This window comes from Centroberyx affinis, unplaced genomic scaffold, assembly GCF_046629955.1.
Source record: "Centroberyx affinis isolate AG114_WGS23_722 - 3 ecotype Tasmania unplaced genomic scaffold, CSIRO-AGI_Caff_v1 ptg001484l_1, whole genome shotgun sequence".
Classification (NCBI taxonomy): Eukaryota; Metazoa; Chordata; class Actinopteri; order Beryciformes; family Berycidae; genus Centroberyx; species Centroberyx affinis.
Window position 1 is genome coordinate 403,826 of NW_027279951.1, and position 18,721 is coordinate 422,546.

Consider the following 18,721-nt stretch of genomic DNA (forward strand, 5'->3'; position numbering starts at 1 on the left):
CCTGATGCAACACCTTGAAAGAAGATATTGCCCGAAGTTGAGAAAGGAACAACCTGCCACAGATGAATGAAAATCAAAATAAGGCCAACTAGTGTCAGATGGCAACTAACCAGGGGCTGGTATATCAGGAATTATTTAGAATTACCTACGGCAGCAGGATATCTAAAAAAACACGGTCATCTTTATCTTCAACCTTCCCTATGGTCAGAAGATCTGGCTTGAAAGCAGACACTTTTAGTTGCTTATAAATGAGGATAACCTAGTGAAAGGACATTTCAGATTTCTTGCTAGACCCCATTTAAAAATTTCTCCCCTATCAATCAATGTCCCTTTCTGACCTATTCTCATCATGACTTCAAATTCCAATGTTGACCCTACTGACTGGAATAATAAGATGCCAATATCCTCTGTGTCTATCAAAAAACCTAATGCTTAAAAAATGTTCCAATGTGAAAATACTGTATATTCTTTTGACTATATCTATTTGTTCAAAATGTTCTTTCTTATACCACGCACGTTCAAAGCATCCTTCGTTGCATGTCATGCCCACTGTATACTATCTATTAAAGCAACAACAGGCTTTGATCAATACATTTAAGTACAGTTCAGTGATGAACCTTTCATTCTCTAAAACAACACCATTCCATAGGTGTTCAATTAAACAAGGTCCTACTGTAAAATTTAAGTGACATTGACAGAGAGCGGGAGAGGGAGAGAGGCTACCTCAAAGTTGTTGACAGAAAGGAAATAATGACTGTCACTAGATAGACAACTGATCACTCCAGACGGTGCATCCCTCATCCAACTATAGGCAAATCAGATTCAGAATGGCATTAAAGGAAAATTCCACTGATCTGTGATGTTTAATGCATTGCATGACTTATTTTGTGATGAAGTGCTGTGATTTACATTTTGGTGTACTTTCTCTCAACCTGCCTCCTCTACTTCTGCTTCAGTTAGTGATTTCCTACATTTCCCAGAATGCCTTTCGACATCCCCCTGAGAATGTGCCTGGATTTGTTGCATCCAGCTGGGATTTATGTGTAGGTGTTGAGAGCAATAATGATAGCGTGCACAATAGTAATGGCAAGACAGTGAGAGTTTCGACTCATGCCCTTTATTCAAAATGTCTTGTGCTTGTGTTGCATAATGGACAGTTGAGGCTGCTGTCCATGGAGAAATTGGTATCTCTTCCATGATGGATTTCTCCCTTTATGATTGTTGAATATCAGTGCAAAATGGTTCAGTCTAGAAAGAAGCCCTTGTTCTTTGATTATGAGGGACTGACACCTAAACCTGGTATTTACCACTGATGTTTTAGATAGCTGAAAAATGTTCTCCTATTTAACTCCATTGTAGCTATGCCGAAAAAATATCAAGACGTGATGTTACATCGTCTACACTTGGCCACTTCTCCACGGTAATAAGAAAAATACACTACCAAAACAACAAAATGGACCTGGGAATGCAAGGTCAATACCTGTTTTTTCAGGGTGGATTTTTTCCTTTACGGTGGTACATAGAATGCATTACTTTAATGCCAAGAAAAATCAATTCGACTATAAAATCAAGTTCTTTTGTCTGACTAATTAAACTCATTATTAAATTTTGAATAAGTAAAAGCAATTAGCATTTCTTTGAACATATTCATCTTTCTACTCACAGTCCAGTGTAGTAATCTCCCTGCTCAGTATACAGAAAACTACTACCACGAATAAATGATGAATAGTCTTACTGACCTTTGAAGTTTAAGTTCATTGTATACAGAGAGAGGTAGTATATTCAGAATTTTGTTATTCTAGGGGCATATCATATGATTTGTTGTTTGCCCAGAATAATACATGTAATGTCATGGGGTTTGGTTATCTATCGTAGATGGTTATCAGGGCTGGAGCAGTATATCTTATACACATGATGCACTTTGTCACATTACAATGTATCAGTGCATGTGTGTGCTTGCATCTGGATGTGGGTGTGCATGTGTGTGTCTCGCTCACAGCAGACGTACCTCTTCACTTTCACTACCTATAAAGTCGTCTTCGGGTTGGGCCCCATTGTGCCTCCCTCTTTTCCTCTGAACCTGATTATCTCTCGTCTCCACCTTCTCCTGGTCACCGTGTCCCTGCCCTCGTCTGGCTGAGTGAGGCAGTGATGAGAAAGTGAACACCTCCTCTCCCAGAATGAGCTGGGGCTCGGACCCCCCATTACTCTCCCCGAGGCTGCTCCGGACCTGCAGGTCAGAGGAGCAGCCTGGCCATGACCAGCAGGAGAGTGACTCTGCTGCTGTGAGAGTGGCACTGGCACTTTCCTCAGCAGGGCTGTAGCACAACGATTCATCTAAAGTAAAAGAGAGAATGAGAAAATAATACGAGAAGGAAACAAGACCTTTTGCAGTTGCCATTTCAGTATTCTTGACAGATTCATTTTTTGACCCTAATCAGGAGTAAACTCTCTCTTTTGAACTCGTTGCACCTTAATTATTTTATACAATGACATAGAGTGTGGGGCTTCAACTGTACAAATTACACAATACATGAGTAAGCCCTCCAAATCAGAATGCGTGGTGAATGAATGGAAGACGTCTCTCGTGCTCCTCTTGTGCCAAGACTGAATAGATAATAATGATAGGAATCTAATTATAGTGAGTAATAAATCCTTTTCCATTTCTTCATCATGCAGCGCATGTTATTCTTAGTTCGTTTTCACACATGCAAATAAAAATTTGCAATCACAATATGTAAGACTGAAATGAATTTCATGACGGTTGCCAAGAGCAGAGCATTAATTTCATATGCATAGATGTATTTTTTGTAGGTTTTGTTAATAGCAGTGCCATGCTAATGCCATAATGAGAATTTCAAATATACATAAGTGGAGCTAGAGTACTGAAAACAAGGCTAATGGTGAAGAACACTTATGTTGGCAGAGCTGCACTCACCAACCAAAATTACAAACATACAAACTATTCTGTTGCTAAATCACCACTCAGAAAATTATACCTTTATCCATGGGGCCTGAAAAACATCAGGGAACAGACTGCCTTAGAGACCTCATGTCCAGGCTAATAATGTTTGCTTATTGCTCTGCTTTTCCCATTTGAGCAGCAAGACTGGGGTCTCTAAACAGCAGCAATGCTGAGACATCGAATATGATGTCCCTCAATATATATAAGGAGAACAAACCTTGAAAAGAAGTGGCACACATGCACGCGTGCCTGCAAGACACATTCAATCCTTAAACTTCATGACAGGCCTGAGATCAAAGATGAAAGTACCTCTCTAGATCTGAATCAGTGAACACATTTCAACATCTCGACAGTGTAATCACTTTCTCTAATTGCCCACTGTGTGGCAAACCCCGGGCCCAGGAGATGTCCCTCTGACTTTTATTTAATGTGCCACATTACCATTAATGAACTAACTGCTTTCAGTCTGTGGGCAGGGCCGCTGCAAAGGAGCTTACTGCCGTGGGGAAATGTCCATAAACGAGCTTCAGAGTACGTGCGCTCATTTTGTCAGGACAATGGCAGGGGGTTCTTCAACTCAAATCCTACTCACAGCCTTGACATGGGTTATGCAAGATTTAAAAAAAATTTAATAAAGAGATGTGTGTGTAGCATAAAATGATGCTCATTCGAACCTATGCAGTATTTCCAATTGACAGAATAAAAAAATTAAGAATGGGTATCTTTTTACCAAGTACACTGTAATTTGATATCACTCAACATGCATGTTCTTTCTCTTTTTTCCCATCCCTCTCTCTTTTTAACTTTTCTAACCATCACTCTCAGAGTCTGAACATGTACTTGTCGTCCTGCTACTGTCCTGCTCCCTCTCCATTTGCGGCAGATGAGAGCCTGACCTGCCGTTTGATGTCCTCTCTTCTTTTCTGTCAGGGTCAGAGGTTGTCCGCTGCTCTCTCGCCTACTGGACGGAGGAGTGGACATCTCTCCGTTCCCACTCCTGTTTCTGTGGCCACCAGGCACAGCATCTGGATGGGCTGTTGAGCAAAATTGGCCACCAGAACATGTTAAACCATTATACATTCAGCACATCATACACTATATTCCAGCACACACAGAGAATTGAATATGTAATGCACACAGCTCACCTGAGGATGCTAGCCTCTCTCGCCCAGCAGTGTAGACCCGTAGCTTCTTCTTACAGTCTTTTGGGGGATGGGGCTGTAAGCTGCCAGGTGTTCCTATATACAGTACTTTCCATATTAGCAAAGCCTTCTAACCCAAAACAGTCAAATAACAATGTTTTTAAAGCCTGCCAGAAGCGCATCTATGATCTGATTATGCACCATGAAAATCCCCATTAATGAAGGAATTTCGGAAACTGAGCTCCTTACAATCATTCAGTGCAGAGAGAATAGAGCCAGCTACATTATGTTCAGCTGAGCTAGGGGATTTTAATCATCCTTTTTGAATTCAGTCATGCTAAAAAGACATTGCGTTAACAAGTGTAATAGCTGTTATTAGGTGCTTGGGAGGAGCTCCTCTTTAAGAGCTGGGCTCTGTGTGTTCGTAGGTTTGTTCATTCGTACGTAAGGCTTTCAGTGATGCACAGCGCTTAGGGGAATTGCGGTGTGTGCTCTTTAGGCCATGCAGAGCACTAAGAGCCCTGCGTAAAATAAATACAGCGTGCGTTCGTACACCAGGATGTGCAGTAGAAGTCACACAAGCATGAGCCAGCTCTATGTTGGTGCACGCTACATTCACATACCAGGAAGTAGCTTGGTGACTTTATAACTGCAAGTCAATGCATGAATGAACTTGTCTGTCTGAAGCTGGGTTATAAAAGATACAAATCATAAAAAAATACTATGAGCCAGGTTGATTCAGTAAGGTGAAGTTGGATTAAAGGAAAATTCCACCCTTCGATACTCTTATGGTTATCGATGTGCATTCCAAGAGTTATTCTGTGATTAAGTGTTGTAATATATGTTTTTCTTGTACCCATTTTCTCTCAGTCTGCCATGTCTACTTCTACTTAGATTAGCAGTTCCCTCCATTTCCCAGAATGCCTTTTGACAACCCCCAGAGAAGGGATGTGAATTTGTTCATTTAGCTGTGGGTGGTACATGACCAAAGTAGAGTTAGCTTGATATTGGATAATGGATATTGGCAGTGGATATGTTTTCTCAAATACTGAAACCAGTGGTTGTAAATTGTTCCTCCTCCACCAGTAATTGCAAAAATATCATAATCATCAATAATACATCAATGTGATTTTACTTGTTTGCGTGCCAATTGAGAAAAAGTGAATTGCACCAAAATGCAACGTGTCTTGTCTCTGCACTGCATTACGGACTACTGAGGCTACTGATTTCTCCCTGTATGATTGTTGAATATCGGTGCAAAATGGTAAGTCTAGAAAGAAGCCCTTGCTCTTTGGGAATTGGGACTGACACCAAAACCAGTTGTGGACAGCTAAAACATTTTCTGCTATCAGACTCCTGGAAATATCTCAACGTGACGTCACGACGTCTGTGGCCAGCTATCCATGGGAATAAGAAAAATACACCACCAAACAACAACAGTGTTAAAGTTCTAGGGTGGATATTTCTTTTAACTTTTCTATACAACATTTCAACATAGAATTTATAATATTCCAATATCTGTAAAATAAATAAAATAAATATGTAAGTAAGAAAGCATGTTGATGATGTTTCAAATAATGTTGTCCTTACCTATGAGCTCAAATCCAAATTTACCCTCATGAAGAGTGTGGCAAGGCTCTCCATGAGATGATTTCTCAATCGGGTCGACAGTGCTCTGACTCTCTATAGTACCTTTCTGGATTGTTCTAGCACTGGAGTTGGGCCCCTATGGGGCACACCAAATGGAGAGATACAAGTTGGAGTACAACAGATTCTTTTTGTACATACAGTAATTTATGAGAGGATGGCACCTCTATAGAATGACTTCATAAACTTGATCTAACAGAGCAACCTGAATTGGAAATGTTTAAGTAGAAAGCACAAAAAAATTAAACTATCACCAATTTTTATCATTGTCTCTACAGAAGATAGAAAGAACCAATAATACTGAGCAAACATAATTACAAAATGTGGACATTTTGAGTCTACTGTGTGCAAAAATAACAGCTGCACCTCCTGCTTCCATAGTCATAAAAATCATTCACAGGTATTCATGTTCTTATACTGTGATTCTTGTAGCAAGAGATTACCGTATTCAGGGTACGGACTGCACTTCCATCCATTCCCTCTGAGGGTCCACTGTTTTTCCTTCCAGTTTGAGGAGGAGGTCCTGAAACCCTGGAGCCAAAGGCTGTGTGTGAGAAACCCTGGGGCCTGGTTTTTCGGAAACTGGCTGATGTGACAGTGGCAGACTGATCTGGTGCTGCAAAGAAATGATTGATCGACTATTATTCATTTATATGTTTATCGTACAGGAGGACACTCCTGAATTTCTCAAGATCTCATGCTGAAAAATAAAATGAATGGGTAAAGGGGTAGGCTTGATTCTGAACAGGCAGCCAACAAAAATTATGTTGCAAGCATACTGACTGAACTCTAACTTGACCAAATCAAAAAAATGAGCAGATGTAATGGACTCCTATTTCATTTAACATACTATATGTATTTATTTTCAAATGTATGGAACATTTAGAATATATCTTTTTGCACACTTTTGACAACAGAATCCCAAGTAGACTTAGAGCATCCTAGTCGTCTCCAGGGATTTTACATTCTCTCTGTGGTCACTAAGAAGTATTTTTCTATCATTGTTTGGGCTAACATTACTAAATCTGTGGACTTCACCTACCTGGTCAGTTATTTGACATGAACATGACACATGATCTGTAGCTAGCTACCTAATATCTGACCTCAGCTAACCAGCTAACCAGCTAACGCTGACCAGCAAACACTGCTATTTTTGTACCCCGGTACATCTTTTCTGTCATACTGGCCCTGACAGAACTGACAAGCTGCATCTTCCGACATGCTACACTTCACTACATGGTCTGATTTTCACGCCTGCACACACTCTTCTCCTCATCCCTAAAAAAGGGCATTGTATCTAACAACAAAACCATGGTGGATCCATAGTGTCGATCATCAATACAGGTTGTTCGGGTCTGGATTGGTCTTCAAATAGAGAAGAGCGTCCCATCCCCACTTCGCCCCCTAGATTCACCCTATTTGCCCAAATAAATGTCAAGTGTATGGTCATTGGTGGGAAATTGTGAAAAAGTGAGTGCTCCGTCCAGAGAAACCTAGACTTGCCAACGATGGTTGAATCTGCTGCGAAAAGATTTTTTTTTCTTCACCATTACCATCCACTTAGAAGAACAAATTTAGGTCAGAGGAATGCACAGTTTACTGACATCGCATTACATGATTTTTGGGTAATGAAGTCCTTTCCAAAATTCAAACATTTATCTCCCATTGCCATTTGTGGCCACCAAAGTGCAAAGTTGCCTAGTGAAGCTTTAAATCCTACTGGACTGTCCTTTAGAACTACAACATTTCAGGAACTGAAAGTGCACTCATGATTGCAAAGGTTACAGCTTCAGTCCGATATTTATGAAATTTCAAATTGAAAGGAATCCTATGAGCTGCAACAGGTAGAGCAACTTTGTATTATATAGCTCACAGCATGCAGTATACACTCAAAACAAGAAAATAAAGGTTGAATTAATTAGTTGATTTTTTTTTCCCTTAATCAGTCAATGCAGATTGTCCATGTTTTCCATGTTATTGTGTGGAAAAGGTGGACAACAAGTGCAGTGTGACTGGTGGTATGGCAATGCCCTGACCCTGCTGTATCTGTGCCAGGGCTCATTAGGGCCAACTCCGCTGCTGCTAAAAAAGACACTTTCTGTCTGATCCTCATCAGAGCAGACTTCCATTCTTCACACAAAACACGCAGAATAGACAAGATGTTATTGAGCAGATTCAACATGCAGGAGAGGAAATGAACCCAGGTTTAGAAGTACGTGAAATTCAGTTATTTTCCACTTCGTATTCAGATGGCTAAGAGTCCATGTTGGTGTATGGTAATAACAGAGCAAAAAATAGAATATATGATGGTTGATAGATTGGTAAAATGATAGCAGTGCTCAGTGACCTTGAGAAAGAGAGAATGTCTTTGGTGGATAAAAGGTTCATCTGATTGCTGCATGAAAAAATAAACTGCTGTTTTCTTTTAACAGTTCCTGACAGACTGTGTACTGAAGCAACAGTTTTCACCAAGCGTCTTTTTCACACAGTTAGATTGGATGTCTACTTTAATAGCAATCATTTTAATTATTATTAGGAATGTTATGCTAATAATGTAGATGCTAATTATAAAAGCTTTTTCTTGTGTGTGGTTTCTATGGGCACTACCAGGTGACTCAACATGACTTAGACAGCTGTCAGAACAAATAAATAAGAGCTGATAAAAAAGGCCAAAGAGGCGGCGGAATTACTGCTGCTTTTTTATATGAGGAGATAATTGCAGCGCAGGAGAGGTGCAAATGAACAAAAAAAAAATGAAGCCCACATGAATTTCATCCTGAGAAAACAAATCGATTGTCATCAGAGCCTCTTTGAAGAGAATAAGTTCTCTATATTCACATTTATGCACCTGGATTCTTCCCTGTGTGGATTTCAGCATTAACTGATTCATGGGTATGGTTCCCTGTAAATATATAATTTCACACCTTGAGTAACTGATATAATAGCAACTCAGAAATCAACAAAGTAGATTAGCCTGCTGTGATGCAATAGAAAATATATAAGCTGTTTGATTTTACGCCTTGTTGCCTAAAGTGTCTTTGAGTTTCCTGAAAAGCATCATACTGTTGTTATTTATTGATCAATTCAGAACCCTGTGATTTGCTCTTACCTACCACAGTCAGAGTTCACAAGGCCAGCCCTCATATCTGCCTGCTGCATCTTCTTCATGTTCAATACCTGGGTTACATGATACACGTCGGGTAGGAACTGGCAACTACGAGGGATCAAGTCCATGACACCGGCTCCACTGAGAAACATGCCTGCTTTAAGATAAGAGAAATTTCACATTAAATCTAAAACTTAAAGTAGACGAAAAAAAACAGCTTTTCTCGGATAACAAATTGTCGCCACATGGCGTGGCAAAGGCAACATTTGGATCTATTGAAAAATACAAAATGACAGCGTATTCTCTACTGGCAGGTAGTGTTGAGGTGTGCTCTGGGTAACCAATAATCTGCAGCTGTAGGCACTGCTGAGCCATATCAGAGCTAAACAATGCCACCACTGTGCTTTCAGAAAAATTAAGGTAAATCAGCTGCCACAGAAAATAGCCAATTCTCTCTCTCGCTCTCTCTCTCTCTCTCTCTCTCTCTCACACACACACACACACACACACACACACACACAGACACACACAGACGCACACACGTAGTTGTTTCATACAAACTCAAGTTTAATGTTGAAAGACTGGTAACACATCAAAGGCCAACAGAGGACAAACTAGAACTATCGGGAGTGAAGAGCAAAGGCTACCTGTATCCATGAGTGCATGGCTATTGCATGGCTATATATCTTCAATATCCACTAAAAGCCAGAGAAATATTTTTCAGGGAACAGAGGCAAGAGCTATCAATAAATGGTAACACCTATCACAATGACAATCTTGGTGTGTGTGTGTGTGTGGCTGATATGTGTGCAGTGTGGTTACGATGTAGCTTTTTTGTCACTCAAGGTAAGCTGACAAAACTGTTTAGACATTAATTGTTTTTGTGTGACCAACTGTGTTACCATCAGCCGACATTCCTGTAGGCTCTGCTTTCATGGTGAAGATTCTTCGCAGTTTGCAGCTGGCAGACAAAGTGATGCCATCCAGTGTCAAAAAGCCAGTACCCTTGAACAGCTCACCGGTGAATGATGCAAGGTCGATGCACAAGTTAGACCACTAAGACAATGGAGGAAATATTACTTTGCTGGTCAGATGATCTAACAGAGACACAGCTCAATAATATACTGTGAAACATGAACCACAGTAACCAAAAAAGCACAAAGCTTAGGGCAGATCTAGAGACATTGTGACAGAACATGTCAAGGATGAGACAAACACTCACAATATTGCGTTTCAGTCCAACGAAAGGTATCCTTGCATGCAAAGGTGTAGCAAAGAGCTCCTTATGCACTGTCGATAGGTAGAGTCTCCTTTTCAGGTGCCCTGAATCAGTTATCCTGTTAATATCAGACAAGAAAACGGAACACGAATTGCAGGATAAAGTGGTGACACCACATACAAAAATCTATTTCGGTGAGGAATGAGGATGTGTTGATAGCAAAATGTTACAGCTAATTCAAAATACTTTCAGTTAGGGCTGGGCGATAATTCAATATTATCGTTTATCGTCTTTCAGTGGAATCATATCGTGATGATATGAAGATATTTTAATATCGTGACACACATTTCTGCTCTGAATTGATGATGACAAGCAAAGTATACTTAAAAACTCTGATAAAATGAGGTATGGTAGGAATATTATTTGAATATTTCTGTTTTGTTTGACATCACACCTAACATTACCATTCGGTTCAATGAGATGAACATTAATTTGATTATTTAACGTGATTTTGCATACATGAACCATATCGTGATATATATTGATATCGAGAAAAATCCTTATGATTATTGTGATATTGATTTCAACCATATCGCCCAGCCCTACTTTCAGTATTATTAGTGAGCTGGCTGATTTTTTTTTCTTCATTATTCTCACCACAATTTTTAGACTCCAACAACTTCCACATACTTTCAACTAGAGACTCTTTAAACTTTAAAATGTTTTTTGTTTTTTTTACGGTTCTTGAAGGAATTTTAGATGTGCTGATGTATTCAACTTTTTGATTCTCTTCATACTTTTTTAAAATATTAAACTTTTATTTTTATTTTTTTTCCCCATAGATATGATACAACTTAGTAACCCGAAAATGTAGGCAGTTATTGCTGCCCTTCTGTGCTAATATAGCTTCATAGTGAAGTGTTTAACATTGCTGTCTTTTGCTGTCATTGCTTCATTCTGCCATTTTCAAAATTGCGCTGATTGGCCTGAGTGGGGGCTACAACATTTGTTTACTTGTCTGTACGTCACACACACAATATCTTGGACGCTGCTGATTAGATTTTCACAAAACATAAGAGAATGGTGCATCTCATTGCTGCGTTTCAGCATTTAAAAAATTGCATTGATTGACCTAAGGGGGGCGCCATAGCATTTGTTTAATTGTTTTAATAATTTAATGATTGATGTACAGACAGTACATCAATCAAGAAACATGAGGTGACATATTTTCTACTTATAGCCCCACTACAACTCTGCATCATTCATGGTGCACAACATGTTGTTTACTTACTTTAAATGTTAGATATTCTTCCATTGATAAAAAAAAAAAGTGATTATTTCACTAAGAAATGCATTGCTTAAGCAGTACATATGTCTTGTATGTGGCTGACCCGAACAAAATGAATTTCCATGTGTGGACAATAAAGGCAGTTTATTCTATTCTATTCTACTTCCAGCTGCTTTCAGCTACTAAACACATTTTCTCCAGGAAAGCAAAAATCTCAGAATCCCAAAAGAAAATCCATCATTTTACCAAAACTTCAAAGCAGACATCTGTCAGAACAGATTATAAAGAAGACACCTGTCACCAACTAAAAAGGTTTGAAAATACCATCATAAAATGTATTTTTCTTTGTGATATTTGAATTGTTAATAATCCCATTTTGAATGCATGTACACAAAGACTGCACAGACACACATACACACAGAGCTGATTATGAAGAAACATAATGTACCGTATCTTCCAATGAGAGCACCCATATGAACACCTTTCTTTTTCTTTGCATCTGAAATAATGTGTTTCTCTGTCATGACAACCAGAAAAAATTAAAGTGAGCCTTGTTACTATGGCCCTTGGTATTGATCAGCCTCTGTCTCTTAGCCATTCTTAGTTTGATAAGTTTGCTAACAGTGTTCACCTTTCCCTCCCCCTGGTCAGGGAGTAGCCCTGCCAATCAGCAATTACTGTGGAAAAGAGATGTCATCAGTCCTGAACAAAGTCACAATTATTTACAATCAATAATCAAGAGAAAGCGAGACACACAGGCACAGAGAGAGAGATTTGTAATATAAAAAGAGAGGCACAAAAATACACAAAAAGAGAGAGAGCAAGAGATAGAGACACACGGAGAGACAGAGAGAGAGAGATTTGCCAGTACTAACACTGTTTTGTCCACATTATAAGAAAATCAGCATCAGCGGCATCATTAGGAAGGACTAGACAAAGAAATTCACAAGCTCTGATGGTCTCAAAAGGTATGCTCTAAAAGGTGTGATATGCCAGATTTTAACAAAAGCAACCCCTTTTCTATACCAGTTCAAGCACTGGGGTTTACCACTAAAATACAGCAGGAAAATAATTGCCAAATTTGAAATTCTCTCAACCTCTCACCCTGAAAAGTAAAATTCTGCAGTATGTCTTCCTAGTTCTGTTTTACATGGCTTCCATCACTTCACAACGGCTTAATTAACAGCAGCACAGTAGCACAGCAAATGTCAATAATAAACTGAATTTTCCTCGGCCCATGAGGTGACCAGGGCACAATAAAGATCCCTTGTAGACTCCTTCAGAGTCTTGATTCCAGATAAACTCTGCTTTATTGATTATACAGCACGGCTAACTGACATATACACAGTGACATTCTCTTTTCAATTACTAAACGTAGGAGCAGCAATACAAGTACATCGCAGCGCATTACACAAAAGGAGCCACAACCGGCAACTTGTGCGGAAAAGGTGAACTCATGATTTAAACTACCACCTTACATCCACACATGCAAGTTTATTTTACTACCGTGGCTTGTTCAAATATTTTTAACCTTGCAGATTTTATATCACAGCTGGCAAGATAAAAGCTTTCTTTAGAAAGAGAGTGCGTGAGGAGGATAAGCAAGCAGAGCAGCATGACAAGTGAAAAGAAAAATGTTTTGTCATTGTAATAGCTTGCCAATATCACATCATCACTAACGAGATGCAGTGAATTTATCAACCAGTAGGCTCAAATGTTTTCTTACTTGATGTGCACTTTGCAAATAGGTTTTCTCTCTTTCTTATTCACTTACTTTGTCAGAGGGGCATTCATTATGGTTCAAGAATTATTTTCTGTTTTATATTAAAATATTTTCTTCTGTTGTGTATGCAAGTATCAATTTATTGGAGTAAAGTAGTTTTACTACCATATTTGTATCCCTATTTCATAGAATTAAAGATCAGGGGTGAGCGTGGGCCAGAAGAGGGCATATGCACTGGTACGTTCACAGAAATTTTGATTAAGCTGAGTTACATCCTTTGCCTGATTCTGAGGCAGGAAAACCCCTGACTTCTGTACTTACACAAGCTCAATGGAAAAGTCTTTACATTGAGGAACATTCACTTGAAGGACCAAGAATCTTTGAAGGAGCCCAACTGGGAAAAAATAGACAAAGAAGCAAATTACTGTAAGCCGGTACAAACAGCCACAGCAGAAATGTTTTTTTCAAAATGGGTACAAGTATGATCGTGTGGACTTACGAGCCATTTTACCATCCTCTGGCATTTGCATTTTAACAGTTTGGCTGCTACCCTCCAGACAATACACAAATCCTTTGACTTCTTTATGATACTCCTATAGGGGAAGAAACAATAGGGGATGAGGCCTTGCTAAGCATGACCTTTATGACCAATATTGCCTATGTAGCCCTACTTTCAACATCAGTAGCCTAATTGTTCATTTCTTATTTTTTTTTAGCTGAGTTTGGAGTCTTAAGATAGAGACAAATACAATCCTATTGTGTCATCAAATTACATTGTCTGACAGAGTTGATAAAGTTATGAATAGTGGTCTTCCTGCATCAGCACGGAACATCAATAGAAATATGAAATATAGTTACAGGAGCACAACTGTCCATTTTCTTTCAGCCATCTCTGACAACGCAATTCAATGGTGCCTTGGCCTTGACAACTCCTAACTCAACACTCATACAACAATGAAATAAGATTAAAAAAAAAAAAAAAATGTAAAAAATCTTTGAGAATGTCTATAATAACAGCTTTGGTAACCCTTGGAAACTTTAACAAACCGTTTAGGCGGAATTCAACAAAACATATACCAGGTACCCACTCGACAGCGCTAATAACACTCCCGTCTCTCTTGCATTGGTAGGTAGGAAAGGAAATCATCATTTGTATTAGCTAAGGTAGGAGCTTTGCACACTCACTTTACGTATAGCCGATGGCCCTCCGTGAAGTTTCCATTTTGCCACAGGGTCTTTTCCCTGTGCACTGAAGATCTCAACCACAGCTCCACCCTGAGAAGAATAAAGTTACAATTCGGTTTTATCAGATTGCCTAAGCAGGTAAACAAATGTTATTTTCACAGCCAGTGTTACTGAAACAGGTGGAGTCCCCAGCTAGATGCAAACTGAACAATAAGATGTGAACTGTTCAAGGAGCTAGCTTTTGTAAGAATAGAAGGCTTACCTGATAAATATTCTTGAACATTTTATGATGTATGAACGTTAGCATAACCAGTTGGCGTTATACGTGTTAACGTTAGCTAATCTAGCCTACTTAGCCTACTCAAACTTCATTATCTGTCGCTAACGTTAACGACAGGAAATTGTGACGTCATCATCAATTATCCAGCAAAGTCTCACGAACGTTAACTGGCACAGTGAACAGTGGAACCAATCACTTTCAACGGTTCCTTTCAAAATTAGTTATCTTATCTTTTGAAGCAAAGGGACAAGGACGGTGTAGTTTAACTACGAGAGCAGTTTAGCTTACACTATCTCCATGGTTACCTGACGCTACTGTAGCGGCGGTAGCAGCAGATGACTGGGTTGGATGACTGTCACAAAGTCTGATGCTGCCTTCTCGTTCTATCGGAAATATGGAAATTACGGGTAGAGCGCACATGAACGACCAGACAAGGTGGCACACACGACCGGGAAAGTCAGAATAGTTTCATGGCCGAGATGTGACCTTAGGGGCATGTCGGGGCATTCTGGAAGTGAATTTGATGAGGGGACACGCATTCCGGTTCATTTTTTTTCTTGAGTCTCTGAAAAAAATAAATACGGAGCAGTCCCAGTGGTCGTGCAACGTTTAGGGCGCTTAATCAAGTCACAAGCTGTAACTCTTGCTGCTTTGCTTTAAACAGACACCAACCCACCCAGCCAATGAAATACAGATTAACATCTCAACCTCCCCATCCTCCCCATGTTGAGGAAGAAAAACATACGTATTCTCTGCCCAAAGTGAATGATGAAACAATGTGTTCAAGTGAATTTAACTTGGAGACAGACAGATTTGTCATTTTTCCATGGCAATTTTCTGAACTGGCTTGCTAACACATCATCCATCTTTGTAACTGAAATGACTAATGTTCACTTGGTACCTAGCCATGACAAGGAGAGTGAAGGAATATGCAGCTAGGCACTTCAACTTAAAAACATAAGTTTTCTTGTAAGATGAAAGAAAGAGTACTGAATAGTTAGGTCAAAGAACAATAAGGCAGTAATTGTTTATTAGTTGAATCCATATTGATGAACTGCATTACAGTGTTATTTACATAGGTGTCATTTACACTGGGGACGCTGGGGACATGTCCCCACCACTTTTTGAAATGGCCAATTTTGTCCCCATCACTTTTTAAAAGCATAATTTGTTAAAAATGTTCTGAAAAATAGCTTGCACCAAGAAATGTTAACTAACAAATGAGAACGCTTTGTGGAGGAGATTGACAGAGGTGGTATTTGAGTTTAATTGTGTGAAATGTATGAATTAATTGTGTGGAATTTTAAAAGAATTAATAAAAAATCAAATCAATGATTTTGTCATGGTTGTGACTTTTGCCTTGTCTAGGTTTTGTATTTCTTTGTATGTTTCCCTGTCTAGTTCTTTTAGTTCTTCGTGTACCATGTTTCCTGTCTGCCCCAGCTGTGTCTAATTTGTAATCACCCCCATGTAGTCTTGTTCCCATGGGTGGATTACTGAACGGGCCTACCGGGCACAGGCCCAGGGGCCCAAGAGCTCAGGGGGCCCTTGAGCCAGAGCCTGATACATGATGATGCTGTCACTAACTTTACATTTACTGCCCTGCAGTCGAAGGGCTTAGTCATTTATTTATTTACCAAAGCCCCAAAATTCCCCCTATAACAACCTAAACATTAGTTTTGAAGGTGTCAACATGGTTCTGTCACAGTGAGAGGGGTGGGTTTTTTTTTACAGCGAGGCAGGTTGTGACCAAAACCCCAAGACTGGGTGTTTTATGAACAGATAGCAGGTGACACAGGAAACCAAAAAACAAGAGCTCTACACAAAGTGACACAAGTTACTGTCTGTAACTTACAGCTAGACAGACAGTCTAGCTATAAGTTACAGACACAACAGTGAACTCTGTTTCTCTATGCAGCATCGAAACAAGGCAGTTTAACTTAATATCTAAAGATAACCCACTGAGCAAAATACATGATTTCAACGTCGCCTAGACGGCTATGGGCCGTTTAGACGTGTTTTAAACATCTAATCAACGTAAGATTGTTCAGTGGGAAGGTTGATTAATATCTTTGACTAACGTTGTTAACGTTATTCCTTCAGTTGTTTCTACTTTGTCATATTTTAGGACAGTGATATTGGATAATGTTATCGCTGGGCTGACTGACATGCACTGGTGCTTTCTACAGTAGAAGTGATATTAGCATTGTTCGATTGACATGGAGTTGCAGCTGTGGATGTGATGCATATGGATGACTGTACTTGTGCGGTCGTCGTCGTGCGTTTTATGCTGAGTATTTTCATATTGTCGACTCTGTAGTAGCCTGGGTTATGCCCTTTTGCTGCGCCGTTATGCAATTTTTTTCTCGCCGTAATTATCTACTCTGACCTCATACCGATCCCCCCATTACATTGCCTAAAATCGCATATGTGAAGACCGTTTAAAAAATGTTTTTTTCATCTGAGCCCTTATGTCCCCACCACTTTTCAACACAAAGTGACGCCCTTGGTTATTTATACTTTCACTTGTGAGCAGGTTTTAGTGTCAGTTGTTAATGTGTCATATAACCATTGTTAATGTGTCATATAACCATTGCACCATTTGGCATGAAGAATCCAAAATCTGTTTGTTTGTTTTTTTGTTTGTTTGTTTGTTTGTTTTTTATCATAAATTGACCTATGATTCACCTAGGTTACATGCATAACAAGTATACACCCTGTATCTTCATTCAACCTAAAAGGAAGGATTTCTGGAGAGTTAACCCAAATACAATACATGCTGGGAAGTATGCTAATGTGTGAAACAGTGTTTCTTAATACATTTTAATATGATCAGTTTAGTGAATGCTTGGTAAGGTGTTCTCTCAACTCATAATTTTAAGTCACAAGACATGACACAATAAATGAAAATGATAAATGAAAACCACACCCCTCAACCCTAAACCCTAAATGAGAACAAGGAAAAATTCCTACGAAAACCTCATAAAGAAAATAAATGACAATGACAATATGACAGTAGTCCTGTGTGGAATGGCTTTCAGTTTCTTAAATTTAGACAGCATCAACATGGTTGTGTTTCAAAATCATTTGAGATAGAATTCTCTCTTAAAACTCTGGGATAAGAGTTTATCTTCTTGCAAACACAGTATTTTTCTAGCTTTGAATTGCTCAATATTGCCCCTTCATAGAGTATGACATGGGGAGTTTTTCATTTAACTATGAAAAATTTAAATAAATCACATTACACCTATGCTACTGAAGATGTTACTGAACACAAAAGTTAAAAATAGACATACATTAAAGTTTTATCTTCTCTTGAAATGCAAAAATTAATGATTGTGTCATTGTCACTTTGTTTACCCTGGCAGCAGGGCTATTATGAGATCAAAAAGATGTCTTCTTAATTAGCTACTGAGGGAGAGCACATCCGGAAGTACACTGTATGGCTTACTGCTTATTAACATGTTTGCATGCATTTGATCTGAAACACAAGGTGGCCTCAGTTATTTGTGGATATAGAACAAAAGAGGAAAACAGAATTCTGTCCATTCATGCCTCTGACTATACAGTGAGCGTTGTTTTACTTGAAGACATCGTTTAATGCTACAAAGTATGATATTTCTGTCCCCATTTTCATTTTTCATGCATTTTAATACGCAGTCTTTTCACTTAGAAGTACATTACAGCTGGCAACATTTATCAATACACAGGATATGACACAATAATTCATATTCATGGGATTAATCAATAATCATAAAATACATTTTCATATTTTGCCCCCCGTAGATATGTGTCGTCAGCTTCCATCCCAAACTTGGGATGAGATTGAGAGAATTATTTGGTTATTAAAATTAATTCTTCACTGCCCACTCAGGCCTCCGACTCTGTAAGGAATTCTTTGCCCATTCTTGCCCACCACAATGCATCACTTTTGATCCTTTTGTTGGCTATAAACCACTGATTTTATACAAGATTTTATACAAGCCCAAGCAATCTGATTTATCAAAGATGCATTTCAACTGTGCTGATTACTACCACAAAGCACAGGATTGGTAACCAGGGAGCTACTTAGCAATCTTTCTTTTTTTTTTTTTTTAATTGTGTATCCTACTGTTAAGATTTTTTTTCATTCAGCACATAGGCCATTGTATAAAAGCCATAATACC

General features: G+C 39.0%; 1 protein-coding gene across 1 annotated transcript in view; it reads right to left on the reverse strand.

Moving 5' to 3' along the window:
- Positions 1–14,558, reverse strand: part of cfap20dc (CFAP20 domain containing) — a 31,002-nt gene extending 16,444 nt beyond the window's left edge. Inside the window, exons 1-12 of the mRNA XM_071526990.1 lie at positions 14,538–14,558; positions 14,276–14,365; positions 13,590–13,683; positions 13,412–13,484; positions 10,083–10,197; positions 9,763–9,916; positions 8,868–9,014; positions 6,198–6,370; positions 5,698–5,833; positions 3,862–3,999; positions 3,000–3,014; positions 2,009–2,337 (exon numbers count right to left, since the gene is read on the reverse strand). Coding sequence (XP_071383091.1) covers positions 2,009–2,337; positions 3,000–3,014; positions 3,862–3,999; positions 5,698–5,833; positions 6,198–6,370; positions 8,868–9,014; positions 9,763–9,916; positions 10,083–10,197; positions 13,412–13,484; positions 13,590–13,683; positions 14,276–14,365; positions 14,538–14,558 — 1,485 coding nt within the window. The remainder of the gene's footprint in view (positions 1–2,008; positions 2,338–2,999; positions 3,015–3,861; positions 4,000–5,697; positions 5,834–6,197; positions 6,371–8,867; positions 9,015–9,762; positions 9,917–10,082; positions 10,198–13,411; positions 13,485–13,589; positions 13,684–14,275; positions 14,366–14,537) is intronic.
- Between the last annotated feature and the right edge of the window lie 4,163 nt (positions 14,559–18,721).